Genomic DNA, 18,749 nt, shown 5'->3' on the forward strand with positions numbered 1-18,749 from the left:
TGCATGTTTTCCCCCATCTCCTTCCCCGTTTCCTGTCAGCCTACTGTCGTATAGGGGACACTAGAGCCCACAAAAGACCCCCTGGAGGGGTAAAAAAAATAAATAAAAAAAAAATTAAAATGGGACCTTCCATCCAAAATGGCCAACTTCCTGTTTGATGTAGACCTTGGATCCAAGAGACTTTTCTGTGCGTCTTGGGGAGTTGTACAAGTGTGCCAAATGTCATGTTTGTACAATAAACTAAGGTCAATAAACAATGTCTATTTTGAAAGTTGCTAGGTGGCGCTGTTGAGCCGTTTCTGTTGTAATTTTTGCGTCGCCCTTAAAATACGTACTTTTTTTGCAGTCTTGACCTGTCCGCCAACTTTGGGGACTTTTTGAATATGATAAAGCCCCCAAAACGCCACTTCATTTGACGGAAGAATACGAATAAGAAACAATAGGCCTTCGCAGCGCTTTGCTGCTCGGGTCTAATTACAGCAAGACAATACATTTCACAGGGCATTAACATGTATCACAATATTGAGTGATGGTTTGACTAAGTACAAGTTTTTTTAAAAGGTTTTGACAGCTTTAGAGGCTTTATTTGATGTATTGTACATTAAATGTATTTCTGTACAGTTCATGTATAGCAATTTGTATGCTTGTTTCAACATGCACTATGAGTAAATCGTCCTATCAATGTATGTGCATCCCCAACTGGGAAGGACATGTCTCCTGTCTGTTTTTGGATGCTGGGTGAACTACAGTTGGAAGCTGTCCAGAATGATTCAGCAGTTTTGTCCTTTCTGTGTCTTCATCCAAGCTAAATCCTGGCTTACGCACAGCTTGTTCAAAGCTCCCAGAACTCTGCTCCTCCTGTGGAAAAGCACTGTGTGATGCTTATTTTTACCGCATTCATGCTGCTTTGAGCAGAGAGCCCAGAGTCAGCTACAGAAGTCCTGAAACAGCTCACTTAGGTTGAGCGGATAGGTTTTGCATTGCCAATGGTTTCTGAACACAAACATTGTCTCTGATAAAGGTTAAGGATTGTATGAAACGTGTAGCCATCTTCTTTATCCTAGCCTGTCCGCAATACTGCAGTCTGATATCAGAGAAGAGGATGCAGTACCGACACTGCAGCGCTGATGTCTACATCACACACACATACTAACAGCTGTGATCTGACTTTTCAAGTTGACCCACAGTCAGCTATTGTTTGCTTGCTGCAGAAAACTGCACTGGATCACAAAAGATCAGCAACTCTGGACTAATATTATTTGTGCTTCTGTATACTTCACAAACTTTTGTCTTTCCTTTCTCATGGAAATATGATCCTTAATGTTTTCTATACTATTAGAACTTTTAGATATGGTTAAATGTGGAGATAAATGTGTATAGTTTAAAATCCCTCTACCCTCACCCTCAGCATTCTACTGCTGAGGTTAGGAGATTTTAATGTAAATGTGGTTTTACTGCCACAGCCATAAATTGAATGGGAATGTATCAGAAACTGTAAATTTGATTAACATAAAGACACTAAGTGTAATACCTTTTTTATATTAGTCTGGTAATGAGAGACTGAGTGATTTTAGATGGACTTTTTCACAGCTATGCTTGTGCTGGTGACATGGCAGCTAACTGCTGACCAGTTCAGGCAACATACAATTTTAATAGTTTTTTTTGTTATAAAGTAAACTTTTGAAGTTACGAAATCCCTATGCAGAAAATGAATATGCATCAGCTCCCTCTGGCAATAACCATCAGTTGTGCTTAGTCATTTTATCTGTAGTGTAGGTTTATAAACCTACACTGTTCAACTATCTTGCTTTTTCTGCACTGTAAAACATTTGAGCCACATTTTGTTGCGTCTACTATCTTCTACTCTTTAAGGCAAATACATTTCGTGAGTTTTAGTTTGTGAACCTAAGTCTGTGAGTTTGTGAAAGATAATAAGTTGTGTTAACTTTATGAATTTTGTCAAACCTCCAAGAGTTGAATAAACCAGTTTTTAGGTTAGCTCTAAAAAAACTGAAAAAGGAAAAAGGACGGGACAGGAACTATTTCCCAGAGTGCTTAGCAGCATGGTTTTGTATCTTGTGTTGTGCCATGAGTGAGATGGAAGTATGTTACATTGATTTGACTCTTCTGTGTTTTTAAGGCAAATGTTTATTTTAACGCAGCTGACAGTTAGCAAAGCTTGAGGATAATGTTCTGTTCATACTACCGTACATGTTTTTGAGCAGAATTCATTGATGTTCAATAAAATTCATTATCGGATCAGAAATCACGTTCATGTAACTTGAATCAAGAATTTAAATTATTCTAAAGCAGTGGTGCCTAAAGTCGGTCCTGCATGTTTCATCCTCTCCCTTGTGGTAACAACCTCCTCAGCAAGTCAATGTTCTCTTTAGGCCTCTAATGAGCCACCATTTGATCCAGGTGTGTTAAACCAGGGAGAGAAGTAAAACATGCAGGATGCCGGCCCTCGAGAACTGACTTTGGGCACTCCTGTTGTAAAGTAAAATAAGTAGTCATTTTAATTTCATAACATGACTGAAAATAACACAGAAGAGAGTGCTCTTATTTGTGAGGGAAGACTTTGTGGAATAATTATTTGGTCAAAATTGCAGGATTAAGTTAAAACTCACAATTCAAGATTAATTAACTTAAAAAAACAGTGTTTAGACAATTTATCTCTTATTGTTAAATCAACTTCATGAATGTTAGTTTGTAAATCAAAACCAATACAATTTTCTTGTTGACTTAAATTGCATTTTCAAGGCAGCAGGTGGACTTTCATTCAAATGTGTTACAGTTGTGTTAGTGTTTTTAAGTGTATGTTAGGTGGGTCTAACTGTGATAAAATAATTATCATGTTCTGCAAAGTCAAGTCCTTTTGTGTCTTTGAAGGATCTGTGTCACATCCAATGTGAGCCTGGTTTAAATGAACTCACACTGATGGTGAGACTTCTACCCAGTATTATGGCCCCAGTTTTGTGGAACAGCCTGGCAGAGAACCTGAGGGCTGCAGAAAATGTTGCTATCTTTAGGAGCAGCTCAAGACCCATCTTTTTAACTGTATTTCCTGAATTCAAACATTTCTGCTTAGTCTGTGCATTTTTCATGCAGTTGTGTGTTTTTCCATGTTGGGGTGGGTAATTGATCTGTACAGCACTTTGAGCTGCTTGTAGTATGAAGGGTGCTTTATAAATAAAATTGATTGATTGATTGTTGGAACTCAATATAGACCTGGGTGTGCTATTGTGTCTGGATACAAATTTTTTACTTATGCTGCTGCCTCTTTTCTTTATGTATTCAAGGATCACCTGACTTATATTAAGTAATGTTGTTACTGCAATATTTGAGTGCCACTTTCATCTTTTGTTGCATTGCCTTCTATCTGAGGTAAAATTAGAAGTGTGACATTCATCCCACATGCTTTGCAAATGGAAAGAATCTATAGTAAAAATCTAGTTTTATTGGAGATCTAATGATTGCTGCGGTATTAAATCCATAGAACATAATTTCTGTAGGATAGGTTATCTGTCTTAATCATTAGCTATGTATTTTTGAGCACATTGTAAAGTGCTCAATAAGTTTATTTTTTTTATTCACCAGCTAGTGTATGTACAACATCATAGAGTGACAAAAAGCAAAAAGGGGTACTGATCTACAAAATAATTAACCAAAAAAATACAACAAGTTACAGCAATAGAAATCAAATAGCCAAAAAGAGGAAAAAATAAAGCAAACACAAAAACACAAACAAGAACTTATTCATTAAAATGGATACATTTAAAACAAAAACAAAACACAGAACATAGTCAATTGGTGTCTGTTTGAAGTTGATGTTCAGTTCATCTAGATCAGTGGTCCCCAACCCTAACCCCCAATTATTTGAGTCTGGATGATCTTTCATTTTGAAAATCCTTTAACCGGATTCTCTCGGTTACGTCTTGCGGGCCAACATTGAGCCACAAGCAGCAAAATGAGTAAGAAACAGATCAGATGTCTTTGGAAAGTTTAATTGCGAAGGGAAAAAGGTTCAGAGAAGAGACAGGAGAATGGATTTATCCCGGTAGGTGATTCCCACATTCCAAGCTCCGCATGTTATGGTGACCAGCTCGTTAATGAGGCAATGAAGCCTTCAAACTGCTTGTAGAGACCAGGCACCCTGTGCATAAGCAACGCCTCGGGTGTTGTTGTCTCTCATCACTCCCAGATGGAACCGTCTCTTTGCAGAGAAACAAGCTCAGGGCTCCCATTAGTCATTATCGTCAGTTAAAATTTTTACAAAAGTAAAATATTCGTTTTTGTGGAGTATCTGTATCTTATTTTGAAGGGATATGTAAACAATACCATAGCGACCAGAGTCAGAGAGCGTTAGGGCAGTGGTCAAGAAGAGAGGAGAGCTTGTGAGTTTTAGGTCTGGTTCACACGGCACAATTTAAGGATTGTTGGCCAATTTTCCAAACTTCTGTGACCACAGAGCTGATAAATGTCCAACAGGTTCCATCGGTTCCGATTTTGCTCACAAACATCCAGATTCCAGAAGAAGATCCAGTAAAACCCCCCAACATACCGTACATGAATTTAGAGTAACAAACATATCCGATGATTTAGAAGCAGTAGTGATAGTTTGTGGACTCATTTTAAGCGATAAAAGATGTAATAAAAAGAAAAAACGTTGGATAAAAAACAGCTGCACTATGCACTAAACCAGACTCTCAGTTGCCATTCCCATTAAAAAAACGGATTCCCCTCCGTTTTTACATCACTGCGCTTTCTGATTTGCTACCTGTCACATTCAACAGGATGCATTCTGGCTCCCAGTCAGGAAAAACCCCACATGCTGCGATAGTCGGGCAAAGACATTGTTGAATATGTCGGATTTTAGATCGGAGCGGTCCCGACGTTCTAGGTAACACACTACACAGACAGGATAATCGTACGATTATCACAAGTGACAATCTTAGAACTCGGAACGTTGTAAGATTTTCATTTGTGGAAAATCAGGGCAAAACAATTTAAAATTGTGTCATGTGACCTCCTCCCTACCCGTCCCCCCGGGTCGCAGTAAAATTGCCAAACCTTGACCGGTCCGCGGTGATAAAAAGGTTGGGGACCACTGATCTAGATCACCAAGTAAGCAGACGGAAGGGGATAGCGGGATGTTGTGGCCAGAGATTTGAGACAGTTTGGTGATTGTTTCTTTCCAGACATTTTGGATTAGTGGACAGAGCCAGAATGTGTGGAGGTGGTCATCAGTTGTATTAAGTGTACAGTGTGTGCAAATGTCTGATTCTCTAAGTCCCATGATGTGCACCAGGTGCTGTGTGAAATGTGCTCTATGGATTATTTTATATTGTTTCAACAGTATGTTGGTGTTGTTGGACATGCTGAAAATTATTCCAAAATTGATTATCTGTATGGATGGTAAGATCTTTTTTCCCATTTAGTGATCAAAATTTGAAGTGCATTGTTTGTTGACAATATTAGTTTTTATAGTTTTGAGAGTGTTTTTGGAGACTTTGTGATTTTGTTGATGATATCGAGTAGGAATGATTGTCCTAGGTGAAAGTTATTGATGTTATTTTTGATTTTTTTTATTGTCTCAATGGAATATATTGAAGAAGCTGTTTCTTGTCAATGTTGTATTTAGCAATAAGCTGTTGAAATTAGGGGTGCACCCATTTCCTTAATTTTGGGAGATCGGCCGATTTTTACATGCGAAGCTGATCTTATCTACCAATGTTACCAACCTCAGCAAAGGTCTAAAAATCAACCACTGTGCTTTTCTTTTCTCCTGTGAGAGAAGTTTTACTGACAAACCAGCCAACCAGGTCATGTCTGCACATTTACAGTTAACAATAGGTACCCCATTGTTGCCAATTCAGCAACATTCTTGATATATTGAGCAACATCTCAGACAAAAAACGGGTATCGGCCAAAATAGGAATCGGTAAGTTAGGTTTTTTGAAAGATTGGTAATCAGCGATTGGCCAGAAAACTGCAATCGGTGCACCCCTAGTTGAAATGTAAAGAAGTTATGCTTATCAGGAATGTGGTGGAGGTATGTAATGCCTTTTTTCTTCCATGTAGTTCTAGACAGGGTGATTTATTTGCAGTGAAATCTGGATTACTCTAGTTGTGGGTGAGAATATAGAGTTTGTTATTTTATTGCTTTTCTACCAAGCTGTCAGAGTTTCTGCAATTGCTGGATTTTTGAAACAGTTGTGATGTCTAATTGTGTTGCTAATGAATGGTAGGTCTTTTATTAATATGTCTATGCAGTTCGATCCAGAAAAGGGATGGAAGTGATGGGTTGAGTGCATCTATTTGATGAAGTATTGTAATTGGTTAGCTAAGTAGTAATGGTGAAAATTTAGTGCTTCTAGGCCACCTTGGAGTTTTAATTGATGCAACATTGTTAGTTTTATTCTACGTTTTTTATTTGTCCAGAGTGGTGAAAAATGCTACTGATTGGGTCTGGGATTGGGATTGGGTCTGGATCATGGTGACTAAGTAGTTGAGCTTAGGTAGTATCATCATCTTAATGGTGTTACTGGGTTCTATAATTGAGAGAGGTATTGTCATCCACTGTTTTAAGTAATCTTTTATTGTTTCCAATAGTGGGGTAAAAATAAAGTGAAACATCTCTGGCAGCTTGGGGGAAAATTGTATGCCTAAGTATGTGGTCTGGCCAGTAGATGGTCCTTTAAATCTCGACTAAAAACTTTCCTGTTTAGAGTTGCTTTTGAAACGTAAACAATTCCGAATTTAATGACGACACTTGACTAAATGTCATGTTGATTCTATGTTGAATGACTTTGTGTTTTTGTGTTTGTTATGATGTAAAGCACTTTGAAATGCCTTGCTGCTGAAACGTGCTATGCAAATAAAATTTGATTGATTGATTGATAGATAACTTCTTGATAGAAACATAGCTACTAAAACACAACAGTATAATAGAATACTGATCTTCAAATTCAAGTGACTCATTGCTTAGTGTCATCCTTTGAACAGAAACTCAAAAATGTCCATATAAACTTTACAGGTTTTGTTTGAGATGCATGTTCAACTGTATGGTAAACATGCATCTCCATCAAACTTTTTAAATTATGCAGTTAACTGCAGTATTCAGTAAATGCATTAAAATATAATTTCAACTAGCATTTCTAAAATACAGGTACAAAAATATATTTTATTTTCTAAAATGCTCATCTTCTTCTTCACCAGAAAAAAACATATTAAATAAAAATCATTTTAGTATCGAGAAAAAATAGTCACATAGTTACATTATTTCCATAGAATGACTGTAAAACAGCTTAGCCTGGCTGAATACATACTTCCTCTTCATAGCAGCAGAGTCATGGTTTATGAAACCTTGTTTTAATCATCCTTGTGTAACCGACTGGTTGCTATAGTGACACTTAGACCAAGAGAACCCTCAAGCGATGTCTTTAAATAAAAACTATATGGTAATGCAGATAAATGGAGATAAACTGAATCCTACAGAAAATGTTTCATAAGTCATAGATGAAATGGGGCTTAATTTGCCTCTCTAGATGAAATGTCGATTTGTTTGGTCAGGTTGTCCTGAAGATCAAGTCTGGGCTGAATGACAATACAAACACTGTAAAGGCATTTACAATGAGGTACATGGAAAACAATCGCACCCCAGCATCCTTCACAATTTCTCCAACATGTCCTTTCTTTGTTCCTGCTTAGGTTTGGTCTTGTGTCTGGACGTTTTACCTTCTGGCTTAATTAAATCTGGCAAGTATAACAAATCTCTGTTCTTAAGCTTGAGCATGAACATTTTCCATCAAACATTCATTTACAAAGTCACTGTCTGTTTCTCTGGAATGCATCAATAATGCAAAGCCGCCGCCTTAGTCGTCACCAGCACTTCCACTCTCAGAGATCACTATTCAGCCTGGGAGCATCTTACCCCCACCCACTTAACACAGAGACAAGCATTGCCTTCTAAAGCGGTAACCATGACAACTGGCTTTTCTGTCTGTCAGAGAAGCCTGCAGAGTAAGCACAGAAAACATGGAAGGTCAGAGCTCTCTTCCAGCCTGTATGGAAAGATGTGACATCAAACCGATTATTACATATTTTTACATCTAAATATGTACATAATAAATTGAGGTGGGACTCCATAGAATGATTTGATTGCATTAATAGCAGGGGCTGTAATTAGTTGAACTTTAATCAAAAACAACGTATAAACAAAAGAAGCAACATTATCAATGCAACAAACTTGTTACATCTAAATTATTAAATAAATCGACATATGAGTTAGCAGTAAAGTTAAAGCTTGAATATCCAAGTTTATCTTTAATTGGCCTGATCATTTAAACCAGGGGTGCCCAAAGTTGGTCCTGGAGGGCCAGCATCCTGCATGTTCTAGTTCTGTCCCTGGTGGTACCAACAACCTTTTCAGCATGTCAGTGATCTTCTTAGGCCTCTAATGAGCCATCATTTGATCCAGGTGCATTAAACCAGGGAGAGAAGTAAAACATGCAGGATGCCGGCCCTCCAGGACCGAGTTTGGACAGCCCTGATTTAAACCAAAACTATTTCAGGCTTTAGCTCACAAAGACAGTTGCATAAAAACAAGATCAGAGGGATCTGGACAGAATAACAGTGTCTCTTGTTAGCACTTGTCTTCATTTATGATATTAAAAGCTCCTTTGTGTAGTGCACATTAGTCAGTGATTGTAGTTCCATAAATTGAGATTAAGACAGCAATTCAATTAACACAACAGTTTGTCTGCAGGTATCACATGACTCCAAAAGAACAGTTGGGCCTGAACATGATGAACTTTGAATTTCAAATTGTGATCTTCATGGCGACTTTAAAATCTACATTACTAGTAAACAACAATCACTCGATTTTCACATTTCCATGTTACAGAAGATTCAGTTCTAAGTTATTTAGGTGTGTCACAAACTATCCCACTAATATGAAAAGACAATAGAATCACCAAGATTCAAAACAAATGCTTAGGGTATTCAAAGTCAATCTGTCAAACCTAAGAACAATGAAGCATCTGTCGAAGATGGTGGTGGCAGTATCATACCATGCGGCTGTATCACTGCCACAAGTGCTGGTGAACTCCACAAAGTGAACAGAAAAAATAAATAAGGTTGACTTCTTCCCAATCTTTCAGCTGTTCAAATCAAGAAACAGCAAACTGGCACTGGAGTCAAGCTGGAGAATACACTGACTAAAAGCTCCAACTGCTTAAGCTATTGACATTTTGTAAAGTCTATTTCATAACAAGTTCCTTCCTATAAACAGCCAATTTAAATGAACTCTACCGACTGTTCTTAATAACAATCTTACGGTGTAAATTACTAGGGATGCATGATATATTGCCACTATCATTGTTGTGGGCTGATAGCCATTTTTAACATGTCAGTATTGGTTTGATATATAAACTGAATCGATATTTACAACCAATACTTATTTGCGTCTTGTTGCCGTTTCTGGAGGGAGAAGGGAGAAGATTGGTTATGTGGCATTTATTTGATCATGTGACAGTAATAGTGACGCAGCAAAGGATTGTGGGGAGTTGCACTGAGCAGTGGAGAAGTCAGCAGTGTGGTTGTCTTTTTTCAAGCTTTTGAATGGATCTATATATACATACACACACATATATACATATAATTCATATGTCATATATATATGGCTATGATGAGTATAGCTAGATGAAGTTACTCAGATGAAGTTAGCGGGTGAGTGAAGTTTTTTCCTGCATATGAAATAATTCTTTGATTTAAATTGCAGCACCAACTTAAAACTCATAATTCAAGCTTAATATACTTTAAAAAATTTTTTAGACAACTTCTCTCTTGTTAAGTCAACTTTATAAGCTTTAATTTCTGAGTTAAAACCAAAAGAGTTTTCTTGTTGAGTTAAGTTACATTTTCAAGGCAACCACCTTCAAATCTTTGACAGGATACTTCTCCGACTGCATTAAGTCTAGTGTTAAGTTGACAGCTAAATGACAGCTGGAGTGTCTTGCCAAGCAGTCATATGTCCACAGGGTGAAGAGGAGAAGGCTCAGCATGCAGCCCTGCGGTGAGCCAGTGCTGAGGGTGATGGAGGAGGAGATGGTGTTGTGGATCCTGACAGTCTGAGGTCTGTTGGTCAGGAAGTCCAGAATCCAGTTCCCCAGTGTGGAACTCAGTCCAAGAGAGGAGAGCTTCTGCACCAGGGTCTGTGGGATGATGGTGTTGAAGTTTGAGGAGATATCCAGGAAGAGCAGACGGATGTAGGAGTTCCTGCTCTCCAGGTGGATGAGGGCTGTGTGGCTCACCGATGAGATGGCATCAGCAGTGGAGCTTCTTCCTGTAAAACACCTGGTGAAGTAGTGCAGAGAAAATAATCTCTGCATCAAAGTGAAGAAGACCAGGGAGATGGTGGTGGATTTCAAAAGGGACAAGGCTCCTCTTCAGCCCCTGTACATTGGAGGTGGTCTCCAGCTACAGGTACCTGGGTGTGCATATATCCAGTGACCTCACCTGGAGTACCAACACCTCACATTTGGTCAGGAAGGCCCACCAGCATCTCTACTTCCTCAGGAAGCTGCGGAGAGCTGGACTTGGGAACTCAGTCCTGTGGAGCTTCTGTCGCTGTGTGGTGGAGAGCATTCTCTGTACCTGCATCACTTGTAGCATATCAGCTGCACTGCTGCTGAGAGGCCGGCTCTGCAGAGGGTGGATAAGGCTGCACAGAGGACTGTGGGGAGCAGGCTTTCCTCCACAGCAGACCTCTACACATCATGATGCATCACATGGCACAAATGCATCACACAAATGCAGTGAAGCCCACAGGCCAGAAGCAGCTTGTAAATCAAATTTTTTTGTGTTTGCATCAAAAATACAAGTAGAAATGTTGTTCTGTCCATTTATGAATCGTGTTTGGTGCATTTGTAAATATTGAGAGAGTTGAAGCTCCATAGCATCAACAGTCAACAAACAGCAGCAGTTGGAGTCCGCATGCTGCTGTAGAATTTCACTTTGGCTTTCAAAGAGAGATGGAACTACCTATCCCAACCCATACACACTTTTACACACCAATGCTGGAACAAACACTTCCTCCACTTCCTGGCAATGGCTTTAATAACTGCTTCTCTGTCTGTGAGGTTTGATGAGCATAAGACAATAGATGAGCGTACTGTAGATATTCTAGATGTTATTATTAGCGTTTTCACCAAAGGGCTTAAGACCACAGGGCTTTTATGAGAAATGACAGATTGCAAGCAGGCAAAGTAAAAATAGCATTAACATTTACAAAGAAGAGCCGACAGTAACTTCTAAGGGTTCAAAGCAGAAAAAAAAATAGCTGAAATGTTGTCTGCACAAATCTCCTAAAATACCCCAAACATGCATTTCTCTGTGCTGCACCTGTTACTGCAAGTTCTTACCAGCATTAGTGAAGGCTGCACAGGAAAATGTTCAGGGCAGTAGCATTCTGGCAAAGTGTTCTTGTCCAGGTTGAACTGGTTCCCAGCAGTTCTTAGGCCCTTGTCTGTACCACACACCTTACACATGGCTGCGTTGCCCATGGTGTACGACATTCAGATCTTTCCCAACCAAAAGTAGAAGAATCTATGAGAGTGCATTTGATAATTTGGATTATCACTTTTTCCCTGCCTCTCCCTTAAAAGTTGCCATCCAGGGGGTAAACCCCTCAGTCTGAGCAGAACTCAACTTGCCTCTCAATGATGTGCCACTTTACTGGAATCAAGTCAAATGACACTGTACAGCCAGCAGTGCAAGCTTTTCCTCGATGCTGATTCCTACTCTGACCATTGACTAACAACCTCTACTTTCCCCTCCCCCATTCCCCACCAACTGTGTGACTGGCTATTTTTACACCCACAGGCCAAACTGTGTATGCAGAGAGAAGAGAGAGAATGTGGTCCACATAGTAGCCAGCCAACCCAGGGGGAGGTGGCACCACAGATAGTGTATACCTGCAACAGTATGAGACCCAAATGCTACAATACTGTATAATATATAGGGTATGAAATTTGGCATTCTGGTCTCTTTAATTTCAGATGGCACCATATTTTTAGCTGTCACCTATATCGCCTTTACTAAGACTTTGAAACAAACTATGCAACATGAAGTTGTGTGTATGTTTGCTGGTATATCGCATAAAAAAAGCAAATTAAAGAGCAACTTTGAATTCCATCTAGGATTCCTCAATTCAATTTAAAGAAGTATTTCCAAAAGTAAAATTGAATATTTATGTAACTCCTTTCAGTAACACTTTATTTGACAGGTTGTGAATAAGACTGCCTTGACACTGTCATAAACATGACATAACACCTGTCATGAACATGAAGGATTCTTTATGAATATTTATGATTGTTGTCATAAAGTGTCATTTGGTAAATCATGACACTTTTAATTCAAAATGTCTTTGTTATGACAACTTGACATTAACCAAGAAATCATGATCTGACATAAATTTGTTATAAATAATCGTTATTACTGATTAAACTTTAAAAATTATGTAGTTTAATGTTATTAAAGCTAAAGTTAGTCACTGCCATTGTCGTCGATACGAATTACGGTTTGTCCACAACTTGTCTCCAAGCACACCAAAGTTTAGATTTTTCATAAAATTAGAGTGTAACTGCCGCTCCGTTACAATGAGAGACAGAGTACATTTTTGACCCCAAAATATTTTTTCACTCACCCTCAAGCCCACAAATATAGCCCTATTGGTATCAAAGTCGGTCATGACATGGGAACGCATGCCTGCTCCCATAAAATGTTTTCAAAATTTATCTTGGGCTTACAGTTTTCTGTCAAGGTGCTTCAGAGCAAGGTCATGCGACAGGATATGCTCACGCTATCAGCCATTCATTTCCATACATTTCTGAAAAATTTCAGAACTCAGAGCACACCATCTTTCCTCAGACGACAAGTAGCCCTCTCATACGCTTCAAACGGTATGAGAGGTCTAACCTCTCATACCAACTGGTCCGACATTGCAGCAAACACAGAGGGACATAAAGGAATCATCTGTCATCATAACTCAAAATGTTCACCTATTTATTTCTGCAGGAGGACTTTGCAACAAGATTTGACTTATTTAACATATTTCCAAAGTAAAACATTTTTAAGATATTAATCCATGGCTCAGTGAGATTCCTTGACATTGTATGACTGATATAGACCAGAGATTTTCATCAAGTTACTGTTTATTATTCCAACAGGATCTTCAGTAATGTGTGTGGTAAAACTGTCCTTTTGTTCTCAAAAATTAGCAATTGGGAAAAAATAATTTTTTAAACCCTTTGTTGATAAGTATTTACAACAGATGTATTGGAAATGTTTGGAACAAGCAAAATATTTATATTCAGAAAGAAAGAATTACAATTTTTAAAAGCACACAACACTGCAGCTATATTCTCCTTGGAATAAATCCCCATAAAGGTCTGGAAATCTGACCTGGATTGTCCAAATAGACTGGTTTGGGATGACCGCTCTGTGACCAGAACCCAGAGTTCCCCACTGCCAAGACATAAACTGTCTGTATGCTGCCTGTCGTCTTCACCTTCATCTGGAAATTCAACTACCGGCATGCAGGTCATTCCAGATGCTCCTGGCCAGACGCAGGAGTGTAAGACTCCATGCGTGATAGGGTTAAAATACAACAAGGTGGATGTTGCATGCAGCACTTCCTCTCCACCACAGATGGCATCTCTGCACCTCTGGGAGACGCACCAGGATGGCTGGCTGGGGACAGGAGGTGATGATGGAGAAGAGGCGCAATGGCTGAGTAGCTCAAGGCCTGGATCCCATTCCAAACATTGCTCCAACACTCACTGTGTCCACTCTAAATTCAACTGTTGAATGTGCTCCTAGTGACAGATAAAAATAATTGCTGAATATTATAAACATTATTATATTTATCATTAAATATCTGGCCTGTGTTCAAATATTAGCATTTATGGGCCCCTGAATTTGTCTTTCCATATCCTTGCATTTTTCTTTCAATTCCACCAAATCCTTCTTCAAGCTGTTCACAGCGCTCTGCAGCAAGTCATCTCGCCAGACCAAGTAAATGGGCCACTGCCATTACCAGACTACAACCCTATTTAGCCAGAATGGAATTCTAAAATAATGCAGAAAACCAACGTAATCTTTCACAACTCCTTCTGTTCGCTGATTGATCCGGTTGAAAATGAAACAAAGAAATCTAGCTCAATGGGAAAAATCCCAGATAGAGCACTGAAGGGAGATGAGAATCAAGTGGAATCCTCACAAAATCCTTAATCCTCTGTCAGATTTAATATATAGCCAGATTAACCAGTTCTGACAAGTCACACCCTTTTCAATTTCATTCACTTCCAATCCATGTAATTTCATTAATGTCCAAGCCAATCTCGCAAGAACCCTCTTTGCCAAAATCTTCATTCAGATAAAGCAGCCAATATAATATGTGCTGATTAAAGGCCAAACTTCACATTTAACTCAGAGGTCATGCAGTCCTTCAACAAGCAGTCTGAACAAGAATGTTTCTGTCCTTTTTTTACTCATTAGTTTGCCAACACAGCCTTCATCTTTCCTTACATCCAACACACAAACATACCCAACCCAGTGGTAGGTAATCCACCAGGCGGGGCAGGCGCAGACAACAAATGCCTTTTAATCTGTACGGGCCATATGGCTTGCTGGCTAAGAGATGAGGGAGAGATGTTAGATACAACCCAATCTCCTTCTTCTATTAAGGTAAAATGCTGTGCTTTTCTGACATGAAAAAACATCATGTTTTTGTTGTTAAAATTCTGCCTCAATAAGTAAAGGTGGGATTACCCTAACAGAAAACACAATGAATTATGTCCCAAAAGAGGCCTTCTGGTACGTTCTGCATTTATCTCAACACAAAACATCAGGCAATACCTGGTTCTCATATTAGCTGAACTGAGACACGGAAGGAGTTGCAACCAACAGAGGTATAAAGTAATATGATGCAGCAGTTCAACATCCAATCAAACTTAACATCTGGGATCTAAAGTCTTCCCGCTGACAAAAACATTCAGATGTTTGCTACAATCAGTATTAAACTCAGTAAATCTCACTTAGAGGTTTTGGCAGCACCACGAACATGAACTAAAATGAAAAATTATAACATGAATTATAGAAACTTGAAAACTGTTGCTATGGAAACAGAGATTTTTCATGCCTGGATGAATTTCCAGATGTCTCACCATTCCCAGCGAAAGGGCTGGGACCTCTTAAGACCTCTAAAACTGACAGCATCAGCAGAAAACACTAGTTATTGTGCTTGTCAATAAGAGACTGTGTAATCCAAGTAAAGTGTCATCTATGTAGCCTGGATATTGAACTATAGTAGCAGTTGCTGACAATGCATGTGATGCCATCGGCTGCATTGTTGATTACGCAACACATCAGTGTGTTTGTGGTGGTTCTGGTGATCTTGATCATGCCATACTCTCTGCTTCTCTTCCAACTTTTCAACAGTTTGTCAGTTGTTCTGCCAGGGAAAAGAAAACACTATTTGTTTAATTTAAATTTCAGCAATCCAAACTTCTCCAAGGCATGAGCTCCTTTTGGCATATAAGATCACAGCCTTGTTTTTTTCTGCTCAGGTTATAAACCTGTTGTTCAGAGGTAAACTGTGACTAAAGAACTCTGAAAAGATGTTTAAAGGAAATTGAAGAAGGCCTGCAGGGTTATCTTGAGGGTACAAACTGAGCCAGCAAAATGGACTAAAAGTGTGACCGGTAATATAAACCCCCACCAGAACAGTCAGATGTTTCCCTACCGACAAACTTTTTACCAGGGTTTACCCCAGAACTCTCTAAGCCCAGTGATGGGGGCACTATGTCAGTCATCCAGTGGCCTACCATGTTTTCCAGTGAAAAAAAAAAGTTGACAGGAAATAATAACTAGGTCATTATGTGTTATTGGAAGACTTTCCAATACCTATAAGCACCAACTATAAAATCTTAAAAAAGACAACCACCCATTCATCAGCAAAGTTATTGAAAAAGCTGTGTGTAAACAATTAACTAGCTTCCTAACTATAACCAACCGCTTTGACTCCTTCCAGTCTGGTTTTCGTGCTCACCACAGCACAGAGACCGCCCTCGTAAAAGTGTTCAATGACATCCATATAAATACGGACTGTGGCAGAACCACAGTGCTGGTTCTGTTGGACCTCAGTGCAGCTTTTGACACTGTTGACCTTGATATATTACTGAATCGACTGGAGAGTTGGGTCGGACTCTCCGGTCCAGTGCTTAACTGGTTTAAATCCTACATAAAGAACAGGGATTTCTTTGTTTCAATTGAAAACTTTTCATCAAAGAGGTCAAAGGTCACATGTGGGGTACCCCAAGGTTCAATCCTAGGACCCCTTTTATTCAATATTTATATGCTCCCACTAGCTCAGGTTATAACAGAAAATAATATTAGCTACCATAACTATGCAGATGACACACAGCTCTACATTACGATGTCACCAGGTGACTCAGAGCCCATCCAATCACTGAACAGATGCTTAGAACAGATAAATGTGTGGATGTGCCAAAACTTTCTCCAGTTGAACAGAAACAAAACAGAAGTTATTATTTTTGGACCTAAAGAGGAACAATCTAGAGTTATAGATCTAGAGTCAACGCACAGCTTCAGTTATTACAACTGAAAACCAGCGATCAGGCCCAAAACCTGGGAGTAGTGATGGACTCTGACCTGAACCTCCAGAGCCACATAAAGACAGTCACGAAGTCGGCCTTCTATCATCTGAAGAACATTTCCAGGATTAAAGGACTAATGTCTCAGCCAGATCTAGAGAAACTCATCCATGCGTTTATCTTCAGTCTCATTGATTATTGCAACAGCGTCTTCACAGGTCTGTCCAACAAATCAATTAAACAGCTGCAGCTGATCCCGAATGCTGCTGCTGGCGTTCTCACTAAAACCAGGAAGATAGAGCACATAACACCAGTTTTAAAGTCCCTCCACTGGCTCCCTGTAGCTCAAAGAATAGACTTTAAAATACTGTTGTCAGTTTATAAATCACTGAACAGCTTAGCACCACAATACATTAAAGATCTGCTGTTGTTGTATCAACCTTCCAGACCTCTCAGGTCTTCCGGTTCTGGTCTGCTCTGCATCCCCAGAACCAGAACCAAACGAGGTGAAGCAGCTTTCAGCATCTATGAACCACAAATGTTGAACAAACTTCCAGAAAACTGTAAAACAGCTGAAACACTGACTTCTTTTAAATCTCAACTGAAAACCCACCTGTTTAGAATTGTATTTGAAATGTAATCAATTACAAATTTATTGATGGAACTTTACTTAATGCTTTGTTTTGATTATTGATTCTATATTGCATTGTGTTTCTGTGTTTGATATGATGTAAAGCACTTTGAAATGCTTTGCTGCTGAAATGTGCTATACAAATAAAATTTGATTTTGATTTGAACCATAAAAAATACTATGAAAATAATTATTAAAATTTTGCACCTCAGTTGTGTCATATATCTGAAAATGTTTTACTCTTACTTGTTACTTTATTCACTGAAGTTGTTAGTGTGTAAACAACTAACAACTCCGTGGATATGGAGTTCCAGTGAATAAAAAACACCTGACCTCAGGCACCTTGTGTGTTCACATACTGACTATATTGTTGCCATTGTGCTTCCAACCGTTTCACCAAAAAGATTCTTTAACCTGCCTTTGCTATCACTGTTACAGCATTGTATAAGAAAAAAATCTTATAATAAATAAATAAACAATGCTTGGCCTGCTGGGGATGTAAGTAAAGCCTGGTGGTCCATCAGGCTTATGAAACTCTGGAGGAAACCCTGATTTACCACTGGTGACCTGAAGGAGCTGCTAAGAAAAAAAATTGCCTTCCAGAAGGGAGACAGGGAATTATTAAGGAGTATGCAGAAGCAGCTAAAAGTTTAACAAATTCCCCTCTGAATGCTAAACCTCACCCCGGGGCAAATTTTGAAAGATTCCAGCAAAGTGGGTGTTAAGGAGATTTATTAAATAATCTTACTTTGATATGAGACACTGTTCCAATTAAAAACAAATCAAGAATATCACAGAATGCATTCTATCGTTATTTTTATTCAAGGGTCAAGATGAATCAGGACGAAAGAAGCACTGTTGTCAACTTATCCACTTTTTTCTTTTTCTATTGGTTATTGATTTTTGAGGCTCCTCCAGCAACATTTTTACAGAACTGTGAGAATTCTAGTGACTCTTTTTCTGTGTTGTTGACTTTTATGGAACGGGTAAAAAATACCCACAATGAAATAGTAACTCAATAGACAAAACTAAAGCATGAGTGGAATAAACAAGAAAAAACAAAAAATTATGAAAGGCAAGACAGACAAGAAAATGGAAGAACACAATAGCACGGAGACGCTGCAGAACGGGTTTGCTACTATGAGAGGACATATTAGAGCCCTTAAAAAAGAGTTATGCCTGGAAATAACCTTACTTAAGGGCGAGCTGAAGAAAGAAATAACAAATCTTGGACAAGAAATAGACTTAACTGTCCAAGAACAACCAAGAACTACAGGCACAGCAAATGAACATCAGCAAGGCCCAGACATGCATAGTTGAGGTGGAGATGTGAAAGATGGATAATAATGAGGTACTAACAAAGACATTGGAGCAAACACAGCGAATGCTAGACAAACTAACCAACCTCGATGGGAGATCAAGGAAGAACAATATCCAAG

The 18,749-nt window shown here is 38.9% G+C and overlaps 1 protein-coding gene across 31 annotated transcripts in view; it reads right to left on the reverse strand.

The window, feature by feature from the left end:
* ank2b (ankyrin 2b, neuronal) overlaps positions 1-18,749 on the reverse strand; it is a 176,110-nt gene that overhangs the window by 121,025 nt on the left and 36,336 nt on the right. For 6 of the 31 annotated variants that reach the window (XM_028037808.1, XM_028037782.1, XM_028037794.1 and 3 more), the window contains exon 1: positions 11,427-11,740. The exons of 5 other annotated variants lie outside the window; for them this stretch is intronic. In XM_028037808.1, the coding sequence (XP_027893609.1) occupies positions 11,427-11,579 (153 nt within the window). In that variant the 5' untranslated portion in view covers positions 11,580-11,740. Of the gene's footprint in view, positions 1-11,426; positions 11,741-18,749 lie in introns of those variants that run through there. 20 more of the 31 variants (XM_028037813.1, XM_028037812.1, XM_028037809.1 and 17 more) reach the window with 7 other exon arrangements.

The sequence above is a fragment of the Xiphophorus couchianus genome, chromosome 14 (genome assembly GCF_001444195.1).
Source record: "Xiphophorus couchianus chromosome 14, X_couchianus-1.0, whole genome shotgun sequence".
Lineage (NCBI taxonomy): Eukaryota > Metazoa > Chordata > Actinopteri > Cyprinodontiformes > Poeciliidae > Xiphophorus > Xiphophorus couchianus.